Source organism: Sciurus vulgaris (assembly GCF_902686455.1).
Source record: "Sciurus vulgaris genome assembly, chromosome: 17".
NCBI lineage: Eukaryota > Metazoa > Chordata > Mammalia > Rodentia > Sciuridae > Sciurus > Sciurus vulgaris.
The window spans coordinates 56,726,659-56,737,549 of NC_136478.1; the positions used below are offsets into that span (position 1 = coordinate 56,726,659).

At 53.3% G+C, this 10,891-nt stretch overlaps 1 protein-coding gene across 1 annotated transcript; it reads right to left on the reverse strand.

Moving 5' to 3' along the window:
* Positions 1 to 270: 270 nt before the first annotated feature.
* SLC1A5 (solute carrier family 1 member 5) lies at positions 271 to 10,399 on the reverse strand. The gene is made up of 8 exons (XM_079119553.1): positions 9,046 to 10,399; positions 6,911 to 6,953; positions 6,433 to 6,480; positions 5,440 to 5,606; positions 3,213 to 3,446; positions 2,776 to 2,970; positions 2,538 to 2,672; positions 271 to 799 (listed from the first exon to the last, which is right to left on the reverse strand). The coding sequence occupies exons 1-8, from the start codon at positions 9,600 to 9,602 to the stop codon at positions 565 to 567; spliced, it is 1,614 nt and encodes a 537-aa protein (XP_078975679.1). The 5' UTR covers positions 9,603 to 10,399; the 3' UTR covers positions 271 to 564.
* Between the last annotated feature and the right edge of the window lie 492 nt (positions 10,400 to 10,891).

Consider the following 10,891-nt stretch of genomic DNA (forward strand, 5'->3'; position numbering starts at 1 on the left):
ATGTTATGGTTGGTGCTTTTAATCAATGTCTTAAAACACCTGATTAAATATACTTGACAATTTTATTGCTAGAAAGTGTCCTTTGGAGTGATAATATTTATCCTTGGCCTTTCCCCAGGGATCCGGGGAGTATTTGTTACTGTGGAGGGAATACAGGGCCTGGGGACCAGGTGGAATGTACCAGAGAAAGTTCAGTGGTCACCACACACACACACACACACACACACACACACACACACCTACAGCTGTAGCTGTAAATGTACAGAAGGCCACAGAACTCTACAAGGTGACCTACCTGGAGACAGGCAAGGCCAGGTGGGTCTGGATGGAGTTGGGGGAATATTATCACCTTGGGTGGGGACAGGAGTTGAGGACTGTTGGGGGATGGGGGCACTCAACACAGGCACATACCCCAGCAGTGAGGCCACCCCATCTCCTGTCCAGTGCAGGGCAGGAGTGCTGCTTCCCCAGAGCATGCAGGCAGCCCCCAGAGTCCCAGTTTGTCCATTTGTCTGCCCCAATGTCCAGTGTGCCCCCAGCAGGGCAGGCAGGTCCCTCAGGGGTTTACATCACTGACTCCTTCTCACAGGTGGCAGCATCCCCAGGGGGGCCCTGATACTGTTTGAGGAGGGGGTTCCCTTCCTCCGTGGCAGCCGGCAGTGGATTCAGAGGTACCTCACTCTTAACCTGGATCAGCTCGGGCTCCGTGCTCTGCGTCTTCGTGCGATCCACATAACTCTGGAGGAGTCCTGCCCCCAGAGCATCACCTTCCACATTGAGAATGGTACAGGACCGGTCCCTAAAAGGGTACCAGTGATGGAGAAGTGAGAGGGAGGAGAGGAGAGGAAAGTCACCAAGGCCCAAGCCTCCTGCCTGTCCCCCTAGACTCTGAGGGTTCCCGAGAGCCATCTTCCTTTACCCCAACCCTCCTAGACCCCAGAGCTCATCTTCCCATCTTCTCAGCATCCTGAGTATCCCCTCCTCCGAGAACCTCAAAGACCCTTCATCTCAACCCCCAGGAGTCCCATACCTCCCCTGAGTCTCCCGGAATCCTAAAGTGTCCCTCACATTTCCTCTACCTCCAATCCCCAAAATCCCCCTGCTCCACCCAAATAATCTTTTTTTTCCCCCAACACATAATTGGTTCCTTCCAGAACCTCAAAATCATCCCTCCCTTCTCCTCGAGCCCCCCAAAGACCCACCACCCTTTCCCCCCATGGCAGACTGAGGTTCTCCTTTCCTCAGGCCTTTCTCCTCCCTAGAATCCCCAAGAATCTTTTTCCTTCATCCTTATGTTTTTTGTGCTTATGTGCCATTTGAAAAAATGGAGATATAATTCACCTAACATGAGATGTGCACTTTAACGTGTATAGTTTGATGGTTTTTAGTAAATTCAGAATTGTGTGTCCTTCCTGATTTAATTCTGGAATATTCCATCACCTCGAGAAGAAACCCCTGTACCCAGGAGGCATTCGTCCCCTAGTTCCTCGCTTCCCCAGTCCTAGGCAACCACACTGTTTTCTGTTTCCATGAATTTGACAATTCCAGGCACTTTACAGCAATGGAATTTTATAATATACGGTCCTGTGTAAATAGTTTCCTTCTCTTAGCACATGTTCAAGGGATGTCCACATTGTAAGGTGTATGCATGCATTGGTACTTGGTACTTTTTTATTGCTATTCCAGTGTACAGCTGGAACATTCTGTTTATCTGTTCATTAGTGATAGACAATTGGGTGGTTTCCCCCTGCTTGCTCTTCTGAACCACGCTGCTATGACATTCATACACCAGTTCTTGTGAGAACCTAAGTTTTCAATACTCTAGGGTGTATACCTAGGAGCCGAGTTCCTGAGACACAATGTAACTCATATGTAACTTTTTTTTAGGTACTGGGGATTAAACCCAGGGATGCTTAACCACTGAGCCATAGCCTTTTTAATATTTTATTTAGAGACAAATTGGCTTTGAACTCTCCATACTCCTGCCTCAGCCTCCTGAACGGCTGGGTTTACAGACCTGTGTCACTGCAAAGGGCTGGCTCATACATAACTTTTTAAACCAAACTTTCCAATCTTTACGCTCAATAGCTTCATCATGACCGTGAATAATTAAGTAGAATTTACCACTTACTGGGTGGAGTTTGAAGGGAGGTATGTATAATAAGTCCTCTAAACCCTAACAAGAGTCTCTTCTCACCATTTTACAGATGGAGAGACTGAGACATGGGGAGATGAAATACTTGCCCAAGGTCATACAGCTAGTGGATAATAGCTCTGGTTTGGGGTTTGAACCCAAGCAGCCTAGCCTAAGAACAGTCTCTACTAACCACTCTGGTTCACCGGAGGTTCCTCTTTGGGGTTCCTCTTAGAACCCCAAAGATGCCAACCTTTCCTCTGACTGGAAGGCTCAAGGTCCCACCCCTTTCCCTCTGGAACACCCTCCTGGGTCTTCTGCCCAGAGGCGTTCAGTGACATTTTCGCTCGTCCCCTTTACCAGGGGCTCCCCTGAGTTCCCCAAGCCTCAAACCCACACTCACACTAGCCAATCCACAGCCAGGATCAAGGAGATTTCGTTGACAGGGAGGTTGACTGCTTCGAGGATGATGGCCAGAGTGAGGACACCGCCTGCGGGGATGCCCGCTGCCCCCACGCTGGACGCAGTGGCTGTAACCCTGGGGGAGGAGGAGGAGAGGCGGTGAGGTAGACGCCTCTGCAGTGGGAGGAGACGGGGTCCGGTGGGTCCAGGGGTCCCAGCCACAGCCGCCCAGCACTCACAGGATGGTGATGATATTCACAAAGTTCAGGGGTCGCCTGTTGAGCTGTGCAATGAACACAGCAGCCACGCACTGGAAGAGCGCCGCGCCGTCCATGTTGACCGTGGCACCGATGGGCAGGATGAAGCGGCTAATGTGCTTGGACACGCCGTTCTTCTCCTCCACGCACTTCATCATCAGCGGCAGCGTGGCGGAGCTGCGGCGGAGCTGGGCAGTGAGCGCACGGAAGACCCAGGCCCTGCCCACCCCACGTGAAACCACGCCCACTACTGTGTGGCCCCGCCCGCCCACCTCTCCCACTACCCAGGTCCAGCCTGCCTTTGTTTTCCCACCATCCCACAAGGCACTAGGGATCCCACAAAACACCAGAATTCCAAAATGTATGAGCACTCCATGTCCCGCTGTGTAAAATTCCTGCCCTGGTGGGTATCAGCACACCTGGAGGAGGTCCCAAAGGCAGTGGCCAGCGGTGTCATGATGCCCCACAGGAAGCGGTAGGGGTTCTTTCGGGTGAAGATGAAGTAGATGAGGGGCAATACCAGGATTCCGTGGATGGCATGGCCCAGCAGGCAGCACAGGATGTATTTGCCAAGGCTGGTGAAGAGCTTCCCCACGTCCTGCATCTTCGCAATCTTGCTGGCCACAAGGAACAGGATGCCCACAGGAGCGTACCTAACCACCCAAGAGATAGATCACTGCTGCTCACATGTCCACAAGGGCCAGGCACTGTGGTCAGCACCCACTTCCCAGCCTCCCTCAAGGTCAGGAGGCACCCGTGGCAATGTGCATTGAAGATGCGCTCCACTCCCAGTTCGGCCTGCGGAAGCTTCTGCTGCCTCCTCCAGGCACTTGCTGCCTCCTCCAGGTACTTCCCCTTGAGGGAAGAGAAGCCAGGAGATAAAAGCCATCGCGTTCCATCACTGCTTGGAGGAGCGTCCCCAGATCTGAACTTAACATAAGGAAACATCCACCACGCATGACTCATTTGTGTTCTGGGTTTGCTTGTTACAGTAGCTGGTAAACCTTGAATCAATATTCTCAGCACATCATGAAAAGCAAAAAGGTCGTGGTTCAGGTCTTAATACTCCTGGGTATGAGGCATTACGACCTACCGAGCCCTTGATCATGACTGAATCTGCACAACAGCCCACACAGCGCTCCTATTATAAACGAGTCTCTTAGAGTCAAACACCAAACAGCTCTATTAAACAGGACCCAGGGGCCGGGGTTGTGACTCAGTGGTAGAGCGCTTGCCTGGCACGTGTGAGGCACTGGGTTGGATCCTCAGCACCACATAAAAATAAATAAATAAAATAGAGGTGTTATGTCCACCTACAACTAAAAAAAAGAAAGAAAGAAAAGAAAGAGGACCCAGAATGTTGCCAACCTCCTAGGAACTGCTGGGTGAAATGAGATGCCAGCTGAAAGGAGCTGAAGGCTTTCTTTAAGTCATCGATATACTTCTGATGGGACTGTCATCACTCCCTCCTGGAGGGACCACCCCAGAGTGCTCATGCCTCTTCAACAGGCCTCCCAGGTCCCTTCCCTGATGGCTTGACTGCTATGGCTCCTTAGTTGTCTCCCCAGCCTCTTCTTCTTCCCAGCCACCTGTGCAGCTAGGTGTGGCCAGGTGCCCAAGTTCCGGCCAGTGGTACATGCCCAGAAGTTAAACAAGACAGTGTGACACAAACATGCACTAACGTCATCTATTATGACAGGTTATAGGCCGGGAACTGTCCCATGAACTTTATGAACTCATTTGTGCCCTTCCAGGCTGGTACCATTTAGCCTATCATCCCAGTGGGAAGGCTGAGGCACAGAGGGGCTAAGCAACTGAAGCAGCAGAGCCTTGCTCTTGGCCACACCACCACCTGGTCTCCCAGCAAAGTTCTTGTGTCAATCAAGACACACTCGATCTGGGCAGTGGACACAGGGTAGATGTTGGAGTTGGGTGGGGAGGTGTTGTTAAAAAAGCAGCAATCCTGTCCCCTCTCCCAGTTCCTGATCTTTTAGATCCAGGGGAAGAGTCTAGGAATCAGCACCAGACCACATGGAGACAAGGGGGAAGCCACAGGCCTCCGTATGAGGTTGTTTTTCTCATTGTCTGGGATCATTTAACAAGTCATAATGACAATAATCACAGCTAACATTCAGCAAATGTTCACTAGATGCCAGGTGTTTAAAGCCTCACTTTTAAAAAATGTATTCCTTTTCTTTTTTGCAAAGCTGGGGATCAAACCCAGGGAGGGCCTGGTACCTGCTTGGCAAAGACTCCACCACTGAGCCACACCCCCACCCTAATGCACTTTACCTGAGTGACAGTAGCTTATTGATTCAAAGGCGAACATATTGTCGCAATTTCTGAAACTAAGGTGCTTTAACCAAGCGGCAGCCGCAGCTTAGTTGTCCTCTGTCACCTCTGTCACCTTCCACAAAGATCGAGAATGTGCCGGCATCAGAGCCTCAGGACTCATGGAGTACAACACTGTTGCCATTTTATACACGAGGAAACTGAGGCACAGAGCTGGAAAGCTATTTGCCTGATGTCACACAGCCAGGGAATGGTCAATGCTAGATTCGAATGCAAGTCATCTGTCTCCAAGGAGTGTGCAGAGGGTCCCCCACCACATACACAGCCGTGCTTGGCCCCTCTCCCACCACTTACCACATGATCCAGGAGACCAGCACCATGGTGGCATCATTAAAGGAGTTGAAGAAGCGGATGAGCAGCTCCCCTTCAGGGCCTAGCTTCCGCAGGGCCCCGCCAAAGACGATGGCAAACACCACCAGGCCCAGGATGTTCGTGCCTTCCACCTCCAGCCCCACGGGCACCTGCAGGCCAGGAAGAGGTGGGGTGGGAGGAGGGAATTCAGCCGCCGTGTAGTCACCAGAGGCTGTCCTGGGCACACCTGACCCAGCAGAGACAAGATAGCTCCTCGGGCCCCTTCCTCCCAAGGCTCAGCGTACAGGCCCAGGGGAAAGAGACCTGTCATCAGGGGCCTCCCAGAGTGAGCAGGGTTGGAATGGGGGACCCCAGGGGAGGTGGGAATTGAGAGGGGGTGCCACCTTGGAGGATGAGGGGGCATCAAGGAGAGCTTCCCAGAGGGAGAAGAATCTGAACTGAGACTGGAGGAGAGGAGGGGCCATAGAATATTCCAGAGAAAGAAAACAATGTACAACAACCTAGAAATGAAAGCTGGCCACGGTGGCTAGAGGAGAATGCGTTGGACAGAGGGAGTCACAAGACGGGGCTGAGGTCCTATCTGATGGGGACCCCTTGCCTTGTGATAGAAAGCTAGGGTCAGATCTGCACTTTGGAAAGATGCCTCCGGCTGAGTCTGAGGGTAGGAGGAAGGGGAGGGGGAGGCAGGATGGGGAGTGGGGAGAATGGGGTGGGGGGGTGAGGGGGAAAGAGAGCCTGGACACTTCTTTTTTTTTTTTTTTTTTTTGTGGTACTGGGGATTGAACTGAAGGCCTTGTGCTTGAAAGGCAAGCACTCTACCAACTGAGCTACATCCCTAGCCCTTGGAAACCTCTTTCATGGAGAGACAAATCAAGAAGGCAGAAAAATCAGAAATTGGGAAAGGATGGCAGAATTTAAATCTAATCCCACTGTTAGAAGACCCAGAGGGTCAACAAAGACTGCCCCTGCTCTCACCTTCACCTGGGTCCCGTTGATCTTTCTCAGTTGGTAGGTGGTAGAGTACTGCAGGTGGGGGTGAGAAGAATCAGTGCCCGTTGTCATGGAGGTCCCCATCCCATGCTAGGACCCACAAAGCTCAAAGCCATCTGCCAGCAACCCCAGCCACCCCACTGAGCCACATCTCCAGCCCTTTTTATTTTTTAAGATAGGAACTCACTCAGTTGCCCAGGCTGGCCTCAAACTTGCCATCCTACCTCAGCCTCCTGAGTAGTTGGGATCACAGGCGTTCACCACCATGCCAGGTTCATGATCTTTTTTTAATTGGGAAGGGCACAGATGAGCTTCAGGGGTTACCCAAGAGCCCTCTGATAACATGTGTCACATGTGGCTACATGCATTTTCCCAGGGATGGCTCAAAATCAGGTGGAAAGGGCTACAAGTGGCTACCTCCCTCCCTACCCACCCGCCCCTTAGGACACCCTTGAGAACTCACAGAGGAAAAGGTTGCAGACACCAGGTTGGAGGGAAAGATATTTCTGTAGAAATAGACATATGGGGGTTATTAAGTACTGTCATAGGGGAGGAGAGGGGGGTTTCTGGGGAGCTGGCTTGGCCTCTTTGAGGGGTGAGGGCAATGCAAGGCCCCATTTGTGGCCCTCCCTCCCTCAGTCAGGGTTTGGCTGGACAGTGGGACCTGGCTGCACATCTTTTCAGGGTGTGGGATTCTGATTTGCGCACCCCCCCCCCCATGACATTCCAAGCCCAGGGGATTGTGGGCTTGAAGTAAAGAATGCTGGGATCCTGAGGCAGGCTAGGGCAGGGCCTCCCTGAACCTTAGCACCACCCCATGCAGCAGACTTCATACCCTCCATGTCTTGCATCAGCTACTTCCTGGAGGGCTGAGAAAAGGTCTGGTTCCGGGGGGGGGGGGGGGGGGGGGAGTGCTGGGAGGTGGCAGGATGTGGGGAGGATCTGGGCAGGTTGGAAAGCAGCAGGCCAGTGAGAGGCCCAGAGAGGGTGGCAAGGGCTGGCCACTCATGTCATGAATATGCATTTCTGCTTACAGGGCCACTCTTTTTTGTGTGATGTTGTCTGCCATGAGGTGGAAAGAGCAGCCAACCCACCCATGTCCCACGTGCTGCGAACTGCAGTTAGCACCCTACACAAACTGACCCAATGTACAGTCATTCCACAGTGGAATATCATCATACATGTGTGGTCACAGGTGTCTGTGTGGCTTTAGGCATTAGGGTGGCTCTGGCATAGCTGAATGGCAACTGCCAAAGAGTGTTTGGTTCCCAGTGGGCATGTGTGTTAACAGCTGGTGAAGGCCACGTGTCTGAGTGTTTCCGGGTGTCTGTGTCCAGCTGCAGATCAGCTAGATGGTTATAGGCTGCGTGACTGTGAAATGTTCCAGCAAAGTCTTGGAACTAAAGGTCAAGCAGGAATTACAGCTGTTTTGAAACTGTTATGGGGAGCTCATAAACAGCCTGGGGGTGGGCGTGCCTGCCTGCAGCTCAGGACTGGGCCAGGACTCAGCTAATCTCACTCAGCCAGGAGGTGTTACCCACCCCAATTGTGGACACCAAGCCTGGCAAGTCTCCCATCTCAGCCAGCACTGATGTCTGGAGGTGGAGGGATGCCCTATGACTCATTGTCTCCACCCCCCCACCCAAACACACACACTTCCAGGAAGTCCCCAATCTGGAGACACTGAATCAGAGGTCTCAAAGGCAAGGCCATGAAGACCCCAATCTGCACTCTTCAAAAGCAGGAGCAGTGGAGGGCAGAAGGAAAATAATCTGTTCCCCTTTCTATATGGATCCACTTTGGGGAGGCCCATTGCGGAAAGGGGGCTACACAGAGGAGGAAGAGGGATAGAAAGGTGGGGGTGGCAGGTGGGAGGGTGGCCAAGACTGAGCTGGAAGATAGAAAGGGGAAGTGGCCAGGCCCGCTACCCTGGGAGGGGAAAGGAGGCTGAGAAAAGAAACATGGCTGTGTCCAGGTGACACGTGGTGTGGGCAGCCAAGGGGCTGGGAAGTAAAATTCCTTGAATTCCCTCAAGTCCTCTTGTGGCTCCTTACCCAGGAATCCCAAAGCCTCTGCCCCTGGTTCTTTTTTTTTTTTTTTTTTTTTTTTTAAATAAGTAAGCTTGAGAAGTTATATAGGGACTCACAGCAACAGCTGCAATCCAGGTCATTGGGATGGAATCTTTGGGCAGCCCAGGGCCCTAAGATGGGGCGTCTGATCAATATTCCATATCCAACAAGGGGTGTCCTCAGGGTCCCTTTTCCTAACAGGGTTCTTTTCCCTCTGGGAAGGCCCTATGTCCTACAAGAGCCCTGAGCAGTCCTCTTCCTCCTCCCTCTATAAGACCTCCTTGCCTGTCGCCCTCTTATAGCGTCCCTACGAGCCCAGGTTCCTAAATTTAGAAGCCCCTTCCCCGGGGTAGTTAGTTCTCACTCTCCCAAGGGATCAGAGCTCCCTCCATCATATTGTCCCATTTTCCTAAGGCCCTAGAGAGGATTCCTCTCTCTAGAGGGCCAAAAGCCCTCTCCTGCCCACGTGGCCATTTCCACCACGCCTAGCACCGGAGCCTTTCCAACCCCTCCGCGGGCGGAATCTGACCTCGCAAGATCCAGGAACGAATCCAGCACCTCCTTGCTGGGGGTCTCTTCGACAGAGCCGGTGACCCCTTCAAAAGAGGCGTTGATGGCGGCAAACGCGGCGCCGGGTTGCAGCGCCAAAGCCAAGCCAACACCGAGCGCGGACGCGAGCAGAGTGGTGACCAGGAAAAAGAGCAGCGCCCAGCCGCCCAGGCGGCCAAGCGCGCTCGGGTCCAGGCTGGCGGCGCCGCTGATCAGGCTGCACACTACCAGCGGCAAGATGATCATCTTTAGCAGGCGTAGTAACAGCTCGCCAGGGAACTCGAAGGCGGTCCAGTGCTGTGGGCCCAGCCCACCTGCCTTCGAGACCCCCAGCCCCAGCGCCACGCCAATCGCCACGGCCACCACAGTCAGCAGCACCAGCAGATTGGCGCGAAGGCAGCGGCGCACCTGAGTCCAGGAACTGCAGCAGCCACCTGAAGTCGCAACTTGGTCCTCTGCGGGACCCACAACTGGTCCACCATTCGCGGCGGGCTCCGCGAACCCCTTGGGGTCGGTCTTAGGAGGATCTGCCACCATGATGGGATGCGCGGGGGTTTCTTTGTGCCTGAAAGCTGGGAGCGCTTGGGGCCCCTTCCCAGGATGCCGGCGTTAGGACCGAAAGTCCTAAACTTCCCCTGGAACTTTGGAGGGCTCCTTGGAGTTGTGAATTTACAGTGCCGAGGTTCCTTGGCTCTCGGAAGCTGAGGTGGCTAAGTTCTTCAGCTGGGCTCTGGGGCTTCTCTGCTCTTCTCCGTGTTGTCAAATGCCCACAAGCTGGCTGGAAGCGCCCGAGTTTCTCGGCCCTGGGCCTTGGGAATACAGGAGTTTCTCAGCCTGGAACGTGGGGTCTGTGGCTCCGGGAGGTTGAGAGTGGCAGGTGGCAGAGGTCTGCAGGAAACTAAATCCAGGTGGCGTAGATACGGGACTCCTGGCTCCGGGAGGCGCAGATCCCGAGTCCTGAAAACTGAAGGCTAGGGGACCCGAGTCTGGAGGCTGGGAAGCGAAGCTCCAGGAGGAAGAAATTTAACACTCATGGGTCGGGGAGGGGAAATTCAGGTCCCTGAGCGCAGGAGGTGGAAGCCAGGTATCGAGGGAGGTAGCAGCTACATCGGAGGCAGAAGTTCCCTGGGCAAGCTGCGCGGCCCAGAGAGGGTTTGGCGGAAGCTATCAAGATTAAAGGTGGGGAGCGGGGCTTAAGAAGGCGGGACCCACCCGCGGGCGGCGATTGGCTGCGGCTGGTTCCGAGCGCTACTGAGAGCGAGGGGCGGGGCTGAGACCCAAGAGGAGCAAGTCACCCAAGGAGGAATCGCACGCCTTAATTCCAGCCACTCGGGAAGCTGAGGCAGGATTATCAGAAGTTCAAATCCAGCCTCAGCACTTAGAGATATCCTGTCTCAAAAAAAAAAAGGAAGGAAGGAAGGGAGTGCTGGAGATGTAACTCAGTGTAGAGCAACCCTGCAGTAGCGGGTAGGAGGAAAAAGGACAAAAACAACGACACCGACTAGATCCGGGGGAGGGGCCTAAAGGGGCGTGGCACAGGAGGGCGGGACGCTGTCCAGAGGGGGCGGAACTTTGAAAGGTTGCTTCTTTTTCAATCAAAGGAATTGAACTTGTAGGTTGCAGCAACACTGCAGCAACCCGGCTCCAGCGTTTCTAAGACATGCAGGTAAATCCTAAGTATCTCATTTGCAAAACCTCCCAGTTGGGAACATCCTTTTTTTTTTTGCTGTGCTGGGAATTGAACCCAGGGTTGTACTCTACCAACTGAGCTATATCCCCAACCCGGTTTGGAACATCTTAATCCCAGTTCTTTTTTTTTTTTTTTT

Bases quoted from the DNA above. Each gene is read 5' to 3' on its own strand.
- SLC1A5 (XM_079119553.1), bottom strand. From the start codon at position 9,602: ATGGTGGCAGATCCTCCTAAGACCGACCCCAAGGGGTTCGCGGAGCCC. The intron at 5,607-6,432 runs GTGAGAGCAGGG...CCTGGCCTGCAG, and splicing joins TCAACGGGACCCAGGTGAAG to GTGCCCGTGGGGCTGGAGGT. The intron at 800-2,537 runs GTGAGTGTGGGT...GTACCCTTTTAG, and splicing joins CTGGCTGTGGATTGGCTAGT to GGACCGGTCCTGTACCATTC.